This window comes from Nyctereutes procyonoides, unplaced genomic scaffold, assembly GCF_905146905.1.
Source record: "Nyctereutes procyonoides isolate TBG_1078 unplaced genomic scaffold, NYPRO_anot_genome, whole genome shotgun sequence".
Classification (NCBI taxonomy): domain Eukaryota; kingdom Metazoa; phylum Chordata; class Mammalia; order Carnivora; family Canidae; genus Nyctereutes; species Nyctereutes procyonoides.
The window spans coordinates 37043864-37065269 of record NW_026575131.1 but is presented as its reverse complement, the minus strand read 5'-3'; the positions used below and the strand labels follow the sequence as shown (position 1 = coordinate 37065269).

At 38.8% G+C, this 21406-nt stretch overlaps 1 protein-coding gene across 6 annotated transcripts in view; it reads right to left on the bottom strand.

Annotated features, from left to right (window-relative positions):
• Positions 1 to 21406, bottom strand: part of SFMBT1 (Scm like with four mbt domains 1) — a 119605-nt gene that overhangs the window by 2098 nt on the left and 96101 nt on the right. For all 6 annotated transcript variants that reach the window (XM_055342904.1, XM_055342909.1, XM_055342905.1 and 3 more), the window contains 10 exons: positions 19270 to 19352; positions 16232 to 16358; positions 14897 to 15010; positions 12309 to 12351; positions 10728 to 10792; positions 6408 to 6547; positions 5557 to 5666; positions 4665 to 4840; positions 890 to 1068; positions 492 to 737 (listed from right to left, as the gene is read on the bottom strand). In XM_055342904.1, coding sequence (XP_055198879.1) covers positions 492 to 737; positions 890 to 1068; positions 4665 to 4840; positions 5557 to 5666; positions 6408 to 6547; positions 10728 to 10792; positions 12309 to 12351; positions 14897 to 15010; positions 16232 to 16358; positions 19270 to 19352 — 1283 coding nt within the window. The remainder of the gene's footprint in view (positions 1 to 491; positions 738 to 889; positions 1069 to 4664; positions 4841 to 5556; positions 5667 to 6407; positions 6548 to 10727; positions 10793 to 12308; positions 12352 to 14896; positions 15011 to 16231; positions 16359 to 19269; positions 19353 to 21406) is intronic.

Sequence of the window (21406 nt, the reverse complement as noted above, 5' to 3'; positions counted from 1 at the left end):
ATGCAACCCAGTTTTAAAACAGTGACTTCACTGCCACTCTTGTAATGTGTATGTTATATAATATGCATATATGTATATAATATGTATGTATTAAATATAAATACATTAAAAAATAAAACAAAATAGTTGATCTCCAAATAATCCTTGCAACTGAATTTGGAATTCCTTAAAAAGAGACCTGAGAAATTCAACTGAAGCCTGTACTGAAATGAATGGGGGGATTTGGGTGGCTCAGTTGGCTGAGCGTCTGCCTTCACTTCAGGTTACAATCCCAGGGTCCTGAGATCTAGCCCCACATCAGGCTCCCTCTTCAGAGGGGACTCTGCTTCTCCCTCTATCCCCCACCCAGCTCGTGCTCTCTCACTCACCCTCTCTCACATAAATAAAATCTTAATGATGTCAGCATTCCTTTTTTTTTTTTTTTTAACAATCAGATTTTAGAAAACTCTAGAGACAGAAATAAAAGGCATCATATTTTTTTAAATGGGTACCTTTGGTGAAGGAGGTTTATTCTCATCATCAGAAAATGAGAAAGTGCGAAGCTCTCTTTTTCTCCGTTGTCTGTCTGGAGGCAGTGATGCAGAGATCTCACTTTGGGTAGGCGAGGAAGAGCATGACTTCTTCTCTGACATTTCTGACTCTTCCTGTAGCTCGTCCTGTTGCTCAGATGTACTGCCCTCACTGAGGGAATCGTCATCTCCTTCATCTGGGTCCTCCTCATCTTCACCTCCACTTCCCTAGAGCAACAGAGAGAAAAGTCTCACTGACATTCCCAACAAACCAGCTCTGTGTCACAAAACCACCTTCATTGGGCAGGGATCTGTGTCCGTAGTGTACAGCAGTGATATCTCAGCTTCTAGACAGGATGGGTCCATCACAAATCTCATACCTGGGGCGAGCCTGCTGGGGTGTTATCAACAGATGCAGAGGAGCGTTTCTTCTTATGGACAAAAACATTTTTCCGCCTCTTCCTCCTCTTACTGGCTTTTTTCAGGGCACATGCTAAGTTGCTATGCCCACCAGGTGGCCTCCCAATTCTTTTATTTTTCTTCTTTCCATAATAGTGTGCTAAATGGGAATGACAAAGAACAATGAAGTAGCTTCATGGTTTCTATACACCTCACACAAGAGATCCTACTAGGACAAGAGAAAACAGGTACACTGTGTTTGATTAAGGTTTAAATTATATACCATGAAACAATCTTAACCGTCCAGCTCTCAAATGTGCAGTATACTTAGTACTGACAAATGAATAAACTTGAATAACCTTCCCTCTATCGAGATATAGAACGTCTCCCTTCCCCGTCAGTCCCCCTCACCAGAGGCAACCAAACTGGATTCTAATTTCCATCAATATAGGTCAGTTTTGCCTCATCTTTGCAACATTCAGTAGATACTCTTTGGACAAGGTTTCTTTCACTCAGCATAATGTTTTTGAGTTTCCCCTCTGCTGTGTGTATCAATACGTCATTCTCTTTTACTGATGAATAGCATTTCCTTGTATAGAATATACTATTTTAACTACTCTCCTGTTGACAGGCACCTGGGCCATTTCCAGGTTTTGGCTGTTACTATCTGGCAATGAACATTTTTGCCCAAGGCTTTTAGTGGGCATATTTTCATTTTCCTTGGGTAAACACTTAGTGATGGAATTGCTGGGTCATATGGTAGATGGAGGATTAACTTTTAAAGAAACTTCCAAACAGTTTTCTAAAAGGGTTACATAGTTTTGATGCTCCCAACAGCAATGTATAAGAGAGCTAGCTGCCAATTTGTGGGACTGTCCATCTTTTTCATTTTAGCTAATTTAGTGAATGTCTAGTAATTTCTCATTATAGTTTAGATTTGCATTTCCCTGATGACTAACGATACTGAACATATTTTCATGTGCTTATCGGACATGTATGTATCTTTTTTATGCAGCATCTACTCTTTATTTTTAAAATGGTTTTCTCTTTCTCCTTCTTTAATTATTTATTGAGATATAATTCACAAAATAAAATTCATCATTTTAAAATGTACATATCCAGTGATTTTTTTAGGATATTCAGTATGTTTGCAACAATCACCATTATCTATCAGAACATTTTTTTTCCTTTTTAATTTTTTAAAAATTGAGGTAAAAAAATCATATAATATACAATTAACCATTTTCAAATGTACAATTCAGTGATTTTTAGCATATTCACAATGTCGTATAACTACCAGCTTTCTCTAGCTTCCAAATTTCTCTTATTACTGAGCTGTGGGAGTGTTTACTATATCCTGGAGAGAAATTCTGGGACGTCTGGGTGGCTCAGCGGTTGGGTGTCTGCCTTTGGCCTAGGGCGTGATCCGGGGGGGTTCCAGGATTGAGTCCCACATCGGACTCCCTGGGAGAAGCCTGTTTCTCCCTCTGCCTATGTCTCTGTCTCTTTCTCTGTGTCTCTCGTGAATAAATAAAGTCTTTATTTTTTTAAAAAATATTTTATTTATTCAGGGGAGGGGAGGGAACTTTCTGAGAAGTTTTTAATTTTGTTTTTTTTTCCCCTTTATGTTAGTGTATTCTATGACCTCCTAGAGATCTTGAGGATATCCTTCTTGTTTTCGAGGAGCTTTAAAGTTTTAGCTTTTACCTTAGGCCTATGATGCACCTTGAATTAATTTTCATATGTAGTGGGGTAGGAGCCAAGGAGTTTTTTGATTTAGAAATCTAACTATACCAGTAACATTTATTGAAAGAACTTCCTTTTCCTGTTAAGTTTTTTATCTTTGCTAAAAATCACTTAACCATATAAACTTTGGTCTATTTCTGGCCCCTCTGTTCTGTCCCATCACTCTGTGTGACTATTTCAATCACCCCACTACTGATTACACTATCTTTATTGTAAAACTCAAAGTCAGACAGTAAGTTCTCCAACTTTATTCTTCTTTCTCAGGATTGTTTTGGCTATTCTAGATCCTGTGAATTTTCATATAAATTTGAGAATATAAAGACAATTCCAAAAAGGAACCATATACATTCTAGCCTCTAAATATATATACTAGTTATATATTAAGATGAAAATGAAATATAACTTTTTGGCAAAAAAATGAATTCTACAGGATATAAATCCATTTGATATCACTCAAATTACTGAGAAAAATTGTAAACACACTCTCCTAAAGTCTAGGCTTATATCATTGTGAAAAATAAATGTAGTCAAAAAGCTAATAAAATCTGCATATCCTCCACAGGCTCAAAAGTGATATACACATATTTAGAGTATATTTCACTTAGCTACTAATACTTGCAATTTGCTAAACTAAGTACTGAATCTGACACTATAATAAGCTGACACCAATTCCTGCCTTAAGGAGTTTACAATCCAACAAATATAAATAGAAACTACAAGGTTGTTAGACTCCTATATGATTTTGCGATTCAAACACTGATTAGCAAGCTGATCATGCTAAATGACCTCAGATCAGTAGCATCAACAGTGTCTAGGAATTTGTTGGAAAAGCAGATGCATTTAGACCCCAGATACCCACAGACCTGATGAATCAGAACTTTCATTTTAACAAGATCCTCAGCTGATCTGCATGCATGATAAAGGTTAAGAGGCACAGGATTAGAGATCCCTAAAAGAAATCTTCAAATTTAACAAGGTAAAATCTTCCTCTGTATTAATTCTCCCAAATGACATCAGGGCTTGTAAAATTTAAGGGAGTAGGATCAGAATTTTGTCTGTGGGCAACAATGCCTGGACAAGGATTCCGAATTGGAAATTTCATCTTGTATGACTGTGTGTGTGTGTGTGTGTGTGTGTGTGTGTGTGCTGTGCGCGCGCGCACGTGCACTTTCACATGGGAGAAGATAAGCAATGAGGGAACAGGTGTTGCTGTGACAGTTTTGAGTGAGGCCCACAACTACCCTCTCTCCTACTGTTGATGCCTCCCAACCACCAAGGCTTCTTTGCTGCTCCTTCCAGACACAAAGCAAGCTTCTGCTCCTGCCTGCACTCTTGCTGCCCTCTGCCCAGAACACTCTCACCTAGGTTCTCTCTGGCTGGCTCTCCTGCTTCCTTCAGGAGCAGGCAGGAAGACTTCCCTAACTTCCTCTGAACTACCCCACCTCCTAGCCTTCCTTACTCCCCACTCCCCTACTTTGCTTATCTTGCTTTGTATTTCTCCATAGTACCTGTCCCTATGTGTTCACTTATGTATTAACTGTTTCCACATTAAAATGTAAACTCCATGAGTACAGGAATTTATTTTTCTTTACTGTAGCATCTCAATGATAGAACAGTGGTGGCATACAGCGGACACATAATAAATACTTGCAGCCTGTATGAATGAATCACATATCCTTATCATATGCAACAGGTAATTTGTATACATTCTATATGTGCAAATTAGCACATGAGTCTGTGGGCCAAATATGGTATGGCCCTCAAGCTAAAATGGCTTTTAAGCTTTAAAAGTGTTCTTTAAAGAAAGTGAAAATAAAAGACAGAAAATAAAACAGAGTAGAATATGCAGCAAAGATCATATGTCTAACAGCCTAAAATATTCATTATCTGGTCCTTACAGAAACAGTCTGTATACCTCTGTTATAGGTGAGTATCTGCAAAATAAAAACTTTCCAAGATATAAAGTATGGCCAGCTGTCATAGTTAACAAATTTGAAAAAGCTGACTCACTATATTTGGTCTTTGTAAGCACAGAGCAGTTCTCAGAACATTTGTCCAGAACCATCCGTGGGCCGAAGAGATTCGGACAGCACTCCAGCTTGATGCAGGTTTGCCGGCAGAACTCAGTCACCCGATCTGCTGTCTTCACTACCTCAACAGTAGCCCGGTAACTCTTTCCTTTGTATCTGCCGTGGAAGACGCCAGAGACCAAGTTTACTAGGCTAGTGATTACCCAGAGAAAATCAAGTGCATTCACAGACCTGAAAAATATCTTTGCTTCTCAGATTAGTCTATGTCGTTTATAGGTTAAGAATTCTAAAAATAATGAGTTTATGCATATTGTACTTAAATTTATCTCTTAAGCTATGACAGATAAACGTTGAGTTTTTTATATTAGCAAGTAAGGCTCTTGCTTTCTGGTTTCTCAGTTTAAGGTTTTCAAATAGGAACTCCTACACTAACTACTGAAAGAAAGTGACTTGCACTAAGGCTTTCCTTTACCCATGGACAGTGATCCTCAGAGTATGGTCATGGGTCATCTTAACCTGTCAATGGTCATGCTGACAGGGTCAGAATATAAGAGTAAATGTTTATAAACTTACACAGTAATTTGCAAAGGTAATTTTATGGATCTTAAAATCTAAAAACAAAAAAAAATATTCTTGCATTTTATGTCTTATAACTTTCAAATTTCTTGTAACTCATTTTTACCATATTTTATAATCGTATTGGCTCAAGACAGGATGGAAACTTACAAAAGAAAATTAATCTAGTCTTTCACCACAAATTGCTGAAGAAAAACAGGCCGAGAGGATATAATATTCTAACATGATGTGTGGCAGAATGGGCTCTGTGGCCTGTTAAACACAGGGAAGAATAAAGGGCAGAGGAGGCTACTCACTTGGCTTTTAGGACCTCCCCACATCCATGCCATACGGAGTCTTTGTCCAGCTGCAACTCTCGAAGGACACGACTGGGTTTATAGGCTGCATTGATAAGTAAAGTGAGGACCTGCATTCCATTTTTAAAGCAGAAATAGGAATTGGGAATGAGAAGAGCAGACCATCAGAATTTGTTATCTTGCAGAATGTCATTTAGAAGATTAATTCTAGTCATATTCATTAACAAATACTAACAAAATAATAATATTCAAGATATGACCACTGACCGAAGTTGCAAATAAGACAATAATCAGACCCTCTTAGACATTCAAAACATTATGGTCAGGAAGAAATTACTTAAAAATTACTCTGGTATATATGCTTCTGAATCCATTGCCAGTCATGGTAGGCACAGAAGCTCGGCCTCCCCAGACCCTGCCTTGCCACCCTATGGAGTGAAAGCCCCAACAGTACTTGTATCTGGTATGCCCAGTGCATGGCAGCCTGGCTGAGCAGCTGGGCAAGTCCAGCTGACCTGTAGCTTTATCATGGCCCCTGTGAGTGCCACACAGCCTCTGACTCCTAGACTATGCTCCCATTCATCCTAGCACCGCGTTTAGGAAACCTCTGACAAAAGCCCTTTCTACACTGGCAGAGGTGAACATGCTATATGAAGTACTACTTAGGTGAATGTTTCCTAAGGAGCACACATAATGACATGTGTGGTTCTCAGAACAATATATGAGAAAAGTGACTCATTTCTGATAAAACTTAGCATTGTCAAACATACGGCTTGTAGATCCTTATATGAATGAGTCTATGAGACTGCTGTGAAATTTCCAAGTTATTTTGCCCTAGGCAAGAACCTTACCTCTCTGAGGACCAGAACACAGTTCCCAGGTCCTACACACTGAGGCAGCTCAGCGATTCTTCCTTTGTTAAGATATGGCCCTGAGAAGCAACGGTGGTTGAAGTATATCTTTGGACAGCAATATTTTCCATTAATCATAACTGGGAAATGAAGAGAAACAAATATTCAGAACAGTCATTTTCCATTCTGTATTTCCAAAGTGGATTACCAGGGCGGGGGGTGGGGGTATGTGTGGCAAGCATATCCACCATTATATAAAGTTATAAATTACATATTTGAAGCTTAATACACTGCCTGAGAGTGCCCTTGAAATACCTTAGACTTATAACAATTCTATTACAGAGATCATCACTCAAATCAAACAACAGCCTGAATTACATGTAGATTGACTTCGGGGTTAATGTGATGCTGTTTCAGAGTTCCACACTTATATCAATAAAGGAAGTTAAGGATTGACTTTAAGAACTCATGAGGATGGGGTACCTTGGGTGGCTCAGTTGGTTGAGCATCCAGCTCATGATTTTGGCTCATGATCTGGGGGTCGCTCTGCACTCTGCACAGAGTATGCTTGAGATTCCCTCTACCCCTTCCCCAGGTAGCACATGCACGTACACACTCTCTCAAATAAATAAAATCTAAAACAACTATTAAAAAAATAAATTAAAAAAAAAACCATGATTTTTTTTTTTTTTTTTTTTTTTTTTTTTTTTTTTAGAAAGAGTTTGCACGTATACACGAGTCAGGGGAGGGCAGAGGAAGAGGGAAAGAGAATCTTAAGCAGTTTCCCCACTCAATGTGGAGCCCCACATGGGGCTTGATCTCAAAACCCTGATATCATGACCTGAGCTGAAATCAAGAGTCGACGTTTAATTGACTGAGTGCCCAGGCATCCCATGAGAACCCAAGATGATTCTTGATGGTCAATTATTCAATAATCTATTCCGGAATGTTTCTAGGCAGTGAGGGTAAATATTTTCCAGAACTACAGTTTATCCCCTTAGAACCACCAAACTAACATGCTGATAGTGCTCTATGAAGTAGGCACCCTCCTGTGTCTGGGATTCCTCAGAAGGCTGAAAGTATGCTATGAATACATCTCTAAGTTCTTTAAGTACCATGGGGTAAAAGTGGGCACAGAGACCCCTCTCTTCAACTATTTTTCTGTGTGAAAGCTATACTTCAATGTAATGGTTTTTTATTCCTTCATTATAGTTGGCAATTCCACTCATAAATATATGAAATTCAAAGACACTAAAGCATCTTCCTTTCCATATAAAGCAGAGAGAAATCCTACTGATGGACACTGTTTTGGGAAAAGGAATGTGTACACTGCCCACTGCTGATAGGATTCTGAAGCACAGAATGTTCAGTCTGGAACTAAGAATGCAGTCTCAGCACAGAGGGAGGACAGCATGTCTGCCACCACTTCTCCATTTGAACTCTGCCACCCAGATCCCCCTCTTCAGGATTAAGGTCCAGTATGCTCCCTCCTACTGGCAGAATTAGCAGTTTAAGGCTCTCAACTGTAAGTTATCCTGGAGTTAGCCTCAGCCTACCCTCTCACTAAAAGAGAGACACCTTGCCCATGATCCCACCCTTTGTGAGTAGGCAGGGAGCAGCAGCCTACTTCCAATAACTGACCAAAGAGGGAGTACACACTGTACCTCCATTAGGGATGATTCTGAGTAGCCACACCAGCTAAAAGGCTCTCTTGTGGACCAGAAGAAATTTCTGTCACAAAGAGCACTGCAACTCAACTTCTCCCTCTGCCCAATCCTGCTTCTTTACTGCCACCCCCGCCCCCCGCAGCTGTTCCCAAAAAGCACTTCCCAGTGAAATTCCTGCATGCAAGTACACTCTCAGACTGTTTCCAAGGTAACCAGAACTATGACAAAACAAAAATCACAAAGAACATGGCTGAGATCACTTGGAAAATATTAGTGTCTTAATTCTATAGTTTTAGTCAGTATTAGAATAGCGAATAATACATCAAAATTAGAGTTGCCTTATTTTTTATATTTACCTTACCTTTTGATACCAAATCAAAACCACAATGAGATTATCACCTCACACCTGTTAGAATGGCTATTATAAAAAAGACAAGCAATAACAAGTGTTGATGAAGAGGTGGAGAAAAGAGAACACTGGTACACCATTAGAATGTAAACTAGTGCAGCCACTATGGAAAACAGTATGGAGGTTCCTCAAAAAGTTAAAAAAAAACGAACTATCTTGTTATCTAGTAATTCCACTTCAGGTGGAATTTATCTGAAGGAAATAAATATACTAACCTGAAAAGGTATCTGCACCTACCCCCTGCCATGTTCATTGCAGCAGTACTTATAATAGTCAAGACATAGAAGCAACCTAAGTGTCCATGGATAGATGAATAGATAAAGGATGGAATATTACTCAGCCATTTAAAAAATAAATAAATACTGTTATTTGTGACACCACTGAAGGGACCCTGAGTTCATTTACTAAGTGAAATAAATCAGAGAGAGAAAGACAAATATCATATGATCTCACTTATACGTGAGATTTAAAAAACAACAACAAAAAGACTCCAATTCACAGATACAGAAAACAGGCTGGTAGTTGCCAGAGGCAGGGGTACAGTAGTGGGCAAAATGGGTGAAGGTAGTCAAAAGGTATAAACCTCCAGCTACAAAATAAGTCCTGGTGATGTAATGTGCAGCATGCTGAGTGTAGTAATACTACTAATATATTGTGCTTCTGAACACTGCTAGTAGATCATAAAAGTTCTCATCACAAGAAAACAAATTTATAACTATGTGGTGTTAGATGTTAACCAGATTTACTAGTGATCATTTTGCAACATATATAAATATCAAATCACTATGGTGTACACCTGAAACTAATATAATGTTTTATGTCAATTATATCTCAATTTAAAAAAACAAGAAATTTTTAAAAAGGTATTTACTAATAATGCTATTCTGCTGGGTACTCAAAAGATACCATTATGGTCAAGTGAGAGTTATCCTAGCAATGTAAGGATGATTCAACACTGGAAAAAAAAATCTATCGCTGAAATTCACCACATTAATAAACTTAGATAGAAAAATCATATGATCATCCAATGCTAAGGAAAATTATTTTGTCAGGGTGAACATATGTTTATGAACAAGGTTCCTAGAAAACAAGAAATAGAAAGGAACTTCTTAGCAGTTATATGCCAGTCATTTATTGAATAGAGAGAGTTTAAATACCTTCCCTTTGATATCATGAATAGAACAATGGTGCCACTATCATCATGCCTATTAAATACAGGGAAAAGTTCTAGAGAGCTATAAGGACAGAAGTAAACAAGTATAGTAAATTGGTTATTACAGGGCAGCCCTGGTGGCTCAGCAGTTTAGCGCCACCTTCGGCCCAGGGCGTGATCCTGGAGAACCGGGATGAAGTCCCGCATCGGGCTCCCTGCATGGAGCCTGCTTCTCTCTCTGCCTGTGTCTCTGCCTCTGTGTGTGTGTGTGTCTCTCATGAATAAATAAATAAATAATCTTTTAAAAAATTGGTTATTATAATAAAGGTAATTACTGTTTTGAAAAGGCCGTGATCCTCCACCTGTAAGTGACATCATGGGAAGGCAGTGATTGGAAAAGACAAGAATTTGAGTTTTGAACTTGAGTTACATTTTTGACCCATCTACTTATAAAGCTATGTGGCCTCTCCGAGCTTTGATTTCTTTTCTTTTCTAGGCATTTACTAAATGACATATAAATGCATCATCTGAGCTAGAATACACATAGCCAACATGCTAAGCATACAACCAGCAAAAATAGAGCGAAGAGCAATTCCAGGGAGACTTCCTGACAAAAGGCTTTGGCCTCCAGCTATGATTCTTGCTTCATTTATCAGGCATTGCCTCTGTGACAATCTGTTTTTCCAGTGCTTTATTTTTTTAATTGTGAAATATATACACACAATGTGTATACATCACATAAAATATTCAAAGAACAATAAACATCCACCTCTCAACCACCCAGCTTAGGAAAGTGCACTGCATAGAAAGTCCCTGGCTCTTCATCTAAACTCAGGGATGAGAATATTGATCTCCAGAGCCCTCAGCACCCAACAAGTGATCAGTAGAGAATAAATGGACAGAAATATTATCCGAGAGATACTTATTAAACTACATACAACTTAGACAATTATAAGTCTTTAAAGTCAAATTAAGAAACCATCCTGTGAAGCCACATCCTATAAATCAAATGTATTGTTTAAGATATAGTCCATTACAAGAAACTAAAGGTTCTCTTTTCTATAAAGAGAACTGTATATACTTATTTATACCTGAGTCTGTGGAGTTCAGCTCCTGATTCTTCAGGCCCTCATGGACAGTCCTGGAGGATGGTATTCTGGGTCAAGATAACACAACAAAATAGTGAGATAATCCTCAAGGTCAGTAAAATGTGAAGGTTAGTTTCCTTCAAATCTAAGAAGAAAGCAAATGTGGCAGATTGCAAACTGTGTAACAGAAGGTGCTTCCCTGATCATACTTTTTTTTAAACAATTGTTTTTAAAACTATGTACATTGTTTAATGAGCCAACAGACAGTCTGTAGACAGCGCTGTAATACTTCATATTCAAATCAGCTTACTTTCATTCATGTGAGCAACAAATTATAGAATTCCTTCTGGGACTCTCAAACCATAAGTAAGGTTTTCATCTTTTTCAATAGTCTAAGAACAAAAATATCTCTTATAAGGGTCTGTTTTCTTCTTCTATTGGTTTCAAAATTAAAGACATATTATGTTTTAAAAATCAGAGAATTATTCTCTATGCAGCAATAAATGAAATAGGCTAATTTTTAGAACACTAAAACAGGCTTTTTTATTTTTTCAGAACACTTTCTAAAACTTTGAATCCATCTTGACAATAAAGTCAAGGAGAAATCCAAGACCACATTTTTGGTATTGCTATCTCACTTTTCTACCTGGGACTGAATTTTGTGGCCTCTCTTTCTACTTCTGCTGTCAGTTTTATTACACAGCCTGAGAAGCAGCCATAACTTACACAGAATTTGCTATAGACTGAATTGTGTCACCTTAAAATTCATTCATTGAACTCCACCATGACTACATCTGGAGACAGAGCTCTTATGAGGTAAATAAAGGTATGGCTCTGATCTAGGAGTGTTGGCTCTCCCTTCCAGCTGGTCCCACCATGTGAGGATGCAGAAGCTGACAGTGTGCAGGAAGAGAGCCCGGCCAGAAACCAAATTGGGCTGGTACTTTGATCTCAGACTTCCCAGCCTGTAGAACTGGGAGAAAATAAATTTCTGTTGTTTGAGCCACCCAGTCAGTGGTATTTTGTTATGGCAGCTTGTGCAAACTAATACAGAATTGAAAACCCAGTGTTTAGAAACACACATGTACATGTATTTATAAGGCACCACTAATTAACTGCTTCTCAAAAGCTATGTATGAAGGTGTGCTACAAAGGGTTTCCGAATGGAACACAAAGGCACCCCTTTGAGTGCACCTTTTCTTTTAGAGCTGCTGTCTTTCACCTCAAGTTTTTTTCACTATAAAAAATCATATACTCTAATTTAAAGTTTTGCTCTTCCTTAATAAATAACAGCACAGAAATTCTATTTCCTCTCTTATTCAAATGTTTTCAGGCTCTCAAAGCCAAAGAAAACTCAACTAGGGGAACATCTTAAGAAGGTTTTATGCTTTCTATATAAAGCCATTTCAGAAAATACATATGCTATAAGGAAAAGTATGTAACCTATCAAAAGCTGAATTAAAGAATTATGCTTCCACCTGAGAAGATAACATATGAGATATACTCTCTGAAATACTGATTTTTTTTCCTAGATATTCTAACTTTCAAATGTCAACTGTTCAAACATACTAGTATATTACTTACTGTTTTTCTGGTTGAACCACTGCAATTTTCCTCTGTTTGTGTACTGAAAGAAGAAAATAAAACTACAAATGTTAAGAAAAATAAAAGAAAAGCTATATATGTACTAAGATAATATTAGCATATTTAAAACCTAGGCATGTATATATTTAACTAGTAAGTATTAGGAATTAAGTGCTGATATGTCTGAATATCTAGACTGAGGGACATTTTCTGGGTAGGAGGAATCTTTACACAATGATCAAAAATAATTTCAAGGCTCTTATCTCTGTCAATTTCTATGAATATTTTCTAAGCAGGAAAAGATATTCAAAAGAAAAACTGATTCTGGCAAGGATGCTAGGACCATTCAATGGGGCAGGTACAGCCTTTTCAACAAATAGTACTGGGGAAAACAGACTACTCACATTAAATTAAGTTGGACTCTTACCTTATACCACATACAAAAATTAACTCCAAATAGATCAAAGACCTAAACATAGAGGTGCCTGGGTGGCTCAGTAGGTTAAGCGTCTAACTCTTAGTTTTGGCTCAGGTCATGATCTCAGGGTCATGAGATAAAGCCCTATGTTGAGCTTTGTGCTAGGTGAGAAGCTTGCTTAAGATTCTTTCTATCCCTTTCCTTTGCCCCTCCCCTACTCTTTCTAAGGGAAAAAAAAAAAAAGAGAGAGAGAGTTTTAAAAAAGAAGATCTAAAGGGGCACCTGGGTGGCCCAGTCAGTTAAGTGTTTGCCTTCAGCTCAGGTCATGATCCCAGTGTCCTGGGACTGAGACCCATAGTAGGCTCCCCGCTCAGTGGGGACCCTACTTCTCCCTCTCCCTCTGCTCCTCCCCCTTGCCTCTCTCCCTCATTCTCTCTTCTCATTCTTGCTCTTTCAAATAAATAAAATCTTTAAAAAGAAAAAGAAAGAGACCTAAACATAAAGGTTAAAACTATAAAACTCTTAGAAGACAATATAAGGAAAAATCTTCATGACATCAGATTTAACAACCATTTCTTAGTTATGACACCAAAAGCAAAGGCAACAAAAGAAAAAATAAATTGGACTACATCAAGATTTAAAACTTCTCTGCATCAAAGGACACTATCAAGAAAGAGAAAAGGCAACCCAAAGAATGGGAGGAAATATTTGGAAATCATATATCTGATAAGGAAGGGATTAATATCTAGAATATATAACAAAATCCTTCAATTCAACAATAAAATTAAAAAGTACCCAATTAAAGAAATGTGTAAAACACTTGAATAAACATTTCTCTAAAGAAAATATACCAACATCCAGTAGGCATATGAAAAGGTGCTCAACATAGCTAATGATTAGGAAAATGCAAATCAGGATCATAGTAAGAGACCATCCTATACCCACCAGTATGGTTATTATAAAAAAGAAACAAAAAACTTCCCAACAAATAACAACAAACCCAGAAACAAGCAAACCAACAAAAAAACAAGTGTTGGGGAGAATGTAAAGAAAATGGAATCCTCATACACTGCTGGTGGGGATGTAAGATGGTGCAACTACTGTGGAAAATGGTTTAACAGTTCCTCAATGTATTCAACATGGTTATACTCGAGGAATGAAAACATAAGTCCACATAAAAACCTGCAGACAATGTTCACAGCAGCATTATTCATAACCATTAAGGAACGGAAACAACCCAAATGTTCATCAACTGATACGCGGATAAGGAAAATGTGGCCTATCACTACAATGTGATAGCACTAAAAATATACAGGAACAAAGTACTGATATACACCAGCACATGGATGAACTGTGAAAACATTACAGTCACAAAAGACCACATATTGCATGAATCCATAGGAGATGTCAAGAACAGGCAAATCTACATAGTAGGAAAAAAGTAGAGAAGTAGTTGTCTGGGGCTGGAGAAGGTGAAGAGGCGACTGCCAAGGGGTACAGGGTTTCTTTTTGAGACAATGCAAATGTTTTCAAATGCAGTTTGGTGAAATTTGCACAACTCCTAGAACACACTAAAAACAACTGAATTATAAGATCAAATTTTATGTTATATGATATTTCAGTAAAGCTGTTTTAAAAAGGGAGAGTAGAGTGGGATGACACTTTTAAGGTTAGGTTACAACAACCCTCTAGCTTCCACCTTCTTCAAACTCTCCTAATCTCTTCCTGGTTGACTCTGATGGAAGCCAACTGCCATGTTGGGGGCTCCCTATAAAGAGGCCCACATGGCAAGAAATTGAGGGAAGCCTCCCACCAACAGCCAGCAAGAAACTGAGGCCCCCCGGCCAAAAGCCACAAGGGAATGAATCTTGTAAACCATCATGAGTACACATGGTGGCAGATCCTCCCGCCTCGGGCCTTAAGATGGCTAAGTCTGGCTGACACCTTGCCTGCAGGCTCCTGAGGGCTCCTGAATCTAGAGCACCCAGATTCCTGACCCACAGAAATTATTAATATAAGCCACACTTGAGGCAGTAAGTGATTTGCTATGTAGGAACAATCAGAACACCACTTTGTTTTTCTCTGAAATGTCCAGATTCATCCTAATTGGTAGTAACCACTCAACAGATTATTTAAGGATCAGCCCCTTGGCCCGAAAACAGACAGCTACCTCGTGCTCGACGAGGGGCACTGAGGGGATGGCCGTTGGTTTCACACCAGCCCAAAGGAAATATATCCATGGATTCCACACTCACAATACATTCAGGTATGGGCTTCTTTGAACCTGTTTAGATTTAAAAAAAGTTTTAGACAGTTAAACAGCCTTCTTCACAGACTCCTTCTGAGACAGTATTCTATCATTGCAATAATGCAGACACAAAATCTCTTGAGCAAGTTCCTTTCACATGTAAGTCATATTTTTTCAGATATGGCAAACATCAAGGAAATAAAAGTAAACTATTCCCTACGCATACCTGTACATAAACGAAAATGGGGGCACCTGGGTGGCTCAATCAGGTAAGCATTTGACTCTTGGTTTTAGTTCAGGTCATGATCTCAGAGTTGTGGGGTCAGGCTCCAGGCTCAGCGGGGAATCTGCTTAAGAGATTGTCTCTCTCCCTCCCCCCTTCCCTCTACCCTCTTCCTTCATCATGCTCTTTCTCTCTCAAATAAATAAAATCTTAAAAAAAAAAAAAAAGAAAATGGGTAGTAGGTATACAGGGTGATCCCTAGTTACAGAACTGCAAATAAACAACTGGAACTTCCAGTAGTATTATTTAGATGGCTGACAAATATAGTCAATTTCATGAACTAACTAGAAAACAAAAGGCAACAGTGACAGTTCTTCTCAATGAGATATTAGTTCTGGTATTTGGGAACAAGCCAGAAGGTAGACCAGTGAATTTAACTCAGGATGTGATGTTGCTCAGCAGGGATTGTGTAAAATATGGTCCTTGACATCTGAATTAAATGCCAATTCTACAAACTGGAAAGAGCAGGTACCTAGTCTGTTTGGTAGCCAAATAAAAAAGAAACCCAGGCCATATTCAGTAACTGCAGTGCTGAGTGCTCACAAAATGCTTTCTATCCATAAATCTGTCCAATCATTGAACATTACTTTTATTACATCTTTTCTATTTTACATACATTTTGGTTCTATTGGTTGGGGGGGCAAACAAAATATTCTCTCTTAAATGAACCATGTGTTAATGTTCTTGCTCATATATTCTGGTCACATCAAAATAGATGCCATTTGACTTATACTTCCTCTTCAAAAAACAGGAGACTGCAGTAAAGGCTTTTTATTTACATTCATTTCCTAAAATTTGAAAGTCAAGGACAGGAAGATAAATTTTTAGCTAAGAATCTTGCATTACAAATTACAAGTGTCTTAGCAAGACCCCTATTTAGCTAGTTGATGAAGTCTAACAAGCCACATCATAGGGATAAGCAGACAGGATAGAGCAGCGGCCACAGGAAGGCTTCTTAGGGGTACAGCACTTACCCTCCAGCTGGAGCCACAGGTAGGAGCCTCTCACTGCAGTAATAGTGGCAACACACACTTCTTCAGGGAGAAGAGGGTTCACTGCTTCAAGCTTCATATTCTCCTTAAATTCATGCTCAGAAATGGACTGGAAAATAAATGAATCAAATCCAAACTCATACTCAGTATTAACTCATGTGCTCATCTGAAAGACCTATTCTAAGTAATATTTAACCCTAAAGTAACACTTTAAAGCTACAAATTGGGATCCCTGGGTGGCGCAGCGGTTTGGCGCCTGCCTTTGGCCCGGGGCGCGATCCTGGAGACCCGGGATCGAATCCCACATCGGGCTCCCGGTGCATGGAGCCTGCTTCTCCCTCTGCCTATGTCTCTGCGCCTCTCTCTCTCTCTCTCTCTCTCTCTCTCTCTCTCTCTCTGTGACTATCATAAATAAATAAAAAAATTTAAAAAAATAAAATAAAATAAAGCTACAAATTTATTTTGCTTTGTTTTCTTTCTTAATGAAGCAAAATCAAATGTCTGTCTCTCTTGGTATTATAAGCAGTTTATGAGGTCAGATACACTTGCATTATGCTACCTGTGTGACCCTGCTCAAGTTGTATAACCTCTTTTGCCTTAGTTTATTTCATCTGCAGATGACCTTGAGAACACTGACTTAACTGGGTTACTTTGAGTTTTCATAAAATAAAGTACCTAAGGTTCTGTGCCCTGAACCAACTGGCTCTCACCCACTGTTGGTTTGTTCTCTTCCCATAAAGGGCTCCATCACACAATTAGCTGTCTGGTTCCTAGTTCCATGTATAAAAAAGGCAGTCAGGATAAATAATGCTTATGAACAAGAGAAAATACACACTGAAAAATTTGCAACTTCTGGGTCAAAATGGAGAATTGAACTGTATTTGATTATTCTCTCTTCCTTCTGATAGCACCCTAAAACTGAGTGCTTTGGTTTTTTTAACATAAAAAAAGAATGAAAAGATTTGTTGAAAACATTTAAGAAGCATTTAGGTCATACCACTGGCTCCTCTACTCCACACCCAGGGCAACTATCCCATCCCTTTCCTACAAAAGATTTATCCTCCAGAGAGGTAAGACAGAAGAAGATCCCTGGGCAGGACGACACAGGAACTGCTGAGGGCATACACACAATGCCCCAAACAGCATGCACCTGGAATGCTGAGAGGTCTGTCCAGTCCTTGCCTCTACCCTCCAAGCAGACTGGAAATATGTGGTCATATGACAAGCCCAGGAAGAAACATGGGAACATATGGATTGCCAGACACATCCCACCCTAAAAAGAAATTCAAGATGCACAAGCCCCCCTCCCCCCAGCCTCAGAGCTTCCAATCAGCTTCATCTTTTAGTCTCTCCATTCTTAAATATGAGCAAACCACCGAGCATCACTAGACATCTAAAAACATGAAGCTAGGGACCAAAGTAGACAAAACAGAGTGGAGAAGACTTTATGCAAGAAGAAAATTTCCCAGAAGGCATGGGTAATTAACATCCCCTGAGTTAAAGAAACACTATCACATCTTCAAAACAAGAGTAGTACGTTATTTAAAGTAAATACTCAGAGAACAGAAACAGTTCTGGAAAATTTAAAAATGTGGTATTAAAAACTCTAAAGAAGGATTGAAAGATAAAGTGCATGTTATGTATACAGGCATACAAGGGTATGTGTTAACTCTATGTTAACACTCAAGGGAACACCAGTTAACAATCCACATACAAAGGAAAAGCCTTACCAAAGGATTAGCAAATGAATACCTATTAACACATCTTAAGTTAAAATAGACTGGTTCATCAAAAGATGATTCCCTGATTTAGATGACTTTCAATTAACCCAGTAACACACTGAGTCAGGAAAGGGAACTTCTGCAGCATATATTATTAGTGTCTCCCCACCCCTCAAATAAACTCTAAGTTTCATAAAGGTGTGTGTGTGTGGGGGGATGGGAATCATAGATTTCCTGATGTGATTGCCTTTGCGGAAACAGATAGAAGCTACTGGAAGATATGGGAAGAACTAGCAATAGAAACAAGAAAATTAAGCTATGAAGGGACGCCTGTGTGGCTCAGTGGGTTGAGCGCCTGACTCTTGATTTTGGCTCAGGTCATGATCTCGAGGTCATCAGATGGAGCCCCACATCGGGCTCCATGCTCAATGGGGAATCTGCTTGAGGATCCTCACTTTTTCCTTCCTGTGCCCTTCCCCTATTCGCATTCTCTCTCTCAAATAAATACATCTTAAAAAAAGAAAATGAAGTCATGAAAAACATGGTAATTATTATTAACTTGAGGACAAATAAAAAAAATCATAAAATAATGCAGTGCTCAGCTGTGAATAGTATCTGAATGCATATCATAGTGTAAATATCCAATTCATTTTAACCCAAAATTGCAATAGGCCTCTTATAGAAAGAGGTGGGTTAGACAGAGAAATGTATGTAAAATAGCTAAGTGCTCATTTACCATAACATACAACCAATAGACATGTCTAAAATTATTGACTCAAAAGATCGCAGCATACTATTTTGAAAATGATTTAAGTATAAACAATATCAAAACAACAGTGAGAACAAGAGGATTGAGTACTCCTGGAAAGGGAGACCACCGAAAGGGATAGGGCAGGAAATTGTTGTTTTATGTTTTAAGCTTTCTACTGCTATTTGGCATTGTAAACCAAATGCATATAATATTTTCACAGAAGTATTTTTAAATAAGTTTAATGATTTTTTCCACCTAGTATTTAAGCATTTTTTCATATTTTTAAACAACCAAATATAATAATGCAAACAAAAAAATTAACATGATTTCAACTAAGTAAAAAAATTGATAAAACTTTAAAAACCAGTTAAATTAACAAATTAACTTCCATAGTAAATGAATTTTTTCCTTGGACCATTTTATTATATCCAACAAGATGCTTATTTGGTTTGAGTGAGAGGGCTTAGTAATAACCATATGAAGGACAGGAAGCATAGCAGTCCCTGGTAGCCCCAGAGCATGGTGATGAGGGGACCAGGGGTTCTCACCGGAGGGAAGCACCTCTGGGGAGCAGCTTCAGCACCACACTGTTTGAGGTAGTCGGCCCAATCAAAGTCCTGGCCCGGGTAGCCTAGGTAAGGACATAAGAACAATAATTCACAACACACATGCCTGCCCAGCTTTTCCATTCTGCCAGGTGTCCACCCACAACTTCTCATTTGCTAATCTGAGGACTTTGTTCATTTTAGGGAGGAGGAAAAACAACCTATAAATCCAAAGCATTTTTCATGTTATAAAACAGAGCAACTCTGCTCAAATCATAGCAATATACTAAAATTCTTTGAATAAAATTTTTAAACTTTCAAGTTTCAAATTACGCATTTATTTTCAACAGTATTTTAATGATTAGCTGCTGGAAGTTTACCGAAAGAATTTAAGACACTTATGACTAGATTTGATTTGTACTAATAAATCCAGTCTTACTATCCATTCTATTCCAAGTTAGGCTCTAAAGGAAGAGACAGCAAATAATCTTTTTCCTCTCATGAAGCTATGCCCTTACACATCTTAGCCACACCTGACACAATGCTCTCAGTGCTGTTTTCAGATTCATGTTCTACAGGATCACAATACTCTTATAACCTCAATCATGAATTCATCTCAGAAAAAAGAGTTGAGCTTAACTGCCTGCTTAAGTCCACCATAGTCCCTGGTAGAGGCCTCTGAGACCTGACGCCCTGGCTCCACCGTCTGCCTGGAGGCCCCACTGCCCCACCGTTTCTGAGCAGCTCTCCCCTGCATAGAACTAAGCACCTCACAGGCACAGAGCGGGCTACCACACTATACCACCCGACAGCCAAACAGCCCCTGCAGTCAGCCCTCCTCTGCCCAGCTCAGACTGGCACCATGCTCCCCCGCCGCCTCCACCTCTCTACCTCACAGTAAATTAGCTGCCATTTTCAGTTACATAGTCCACTACTCTCCTCCTCTTTACTGAGACAGATGAATTGTCTATAACAATGCAGAAAGCTCCAATATCTTTAATAATTGTTTTTCCTTTTCATGGAAAGGGAGCAGGTAAGATAAGCATTTGGAATGTCCAGAGCCTTCTAGCAAAGCAAGAACTTCCTCCTGTCGGTGTGTACCCTCCCCACCCCGCCACCACCAGGCAGGTGTGCTTACTCTGTTCACTGATGGAGAACCTGAGAGGCTACATTACTGTTTTCCCCTATTTGTTCCTTGAAAGACTGTGCTACTCACTTTTCCCCCGGTGACAAACAAGCCCAATGTCTAGCTCATAGCAAATATTCCATAGATGTTTGTTGGATGAATGAAGGCTGAATAAACAGCAAAAGGTTCTGAGTTTTTGACTCTTGTTAACACAGCAGAGTACTTCTAGCCCAGTGTTCCAGCATTCACCATTTAGAAAGTGAAGCTGTGTTCACCAAAAGCCTACTAATAAAAGATATAGACTGCCAATCAAATAATCTGATTGCTGATATAAAACATTTGACATGCCTAGACAGTCTAAATTTAAAAATATTAAAAATTTCAGTCAAGCTCAATTAATGTCATATTTAAGGACCAAAGATTATATTTTGCAGGAGCACCTGGGTGGCTCAGTCAGTTAAGCATCTGACTCTTGATTTCGGCTCAGGTTATGATCTCAGAGTCATGAGATAAAACCCCAGGTTGGGCTTCGCACTGAGCATGGAGCCCACTAGAGATTCTTTCTCACCCTCTGCCTCGTCCCCCCACCCTCAGCCCCTGCTCATACACTCTCTCTCTAAATAAATTAAAAAAAAAAAAAAAGGGGGATCCCTGGGTGGCGCAGCGGTTTAGCGCTTGCCTTTGGCCCAGGGCGCAATCCTGGAGACCCGGGATCGAATCCCACGTCGGGCTCCCGGTGCATGGAGCCTGCTTCTCCCTCTGCCTGTGTCTCTGCCTCTCTCTGTATGACTATCGTAAATAAATAAAAAAAAATAAAAAAAATAAAAATAAAAAAATAAAAATAAATTAAAAAAAAAAGGTTATATTTTGCAAAGTCGCAAACACCAGGAAAATGAGTTGTTGCTTTCCTACCTACAGCTTCTCTGAGTCCTGCTCTTAATCATAAACCTTCTTCCCAAGTCTGACAAGCCTCACTCCAAGGGGATGCTCAGAAACCTAAAAATCAGTCATCTG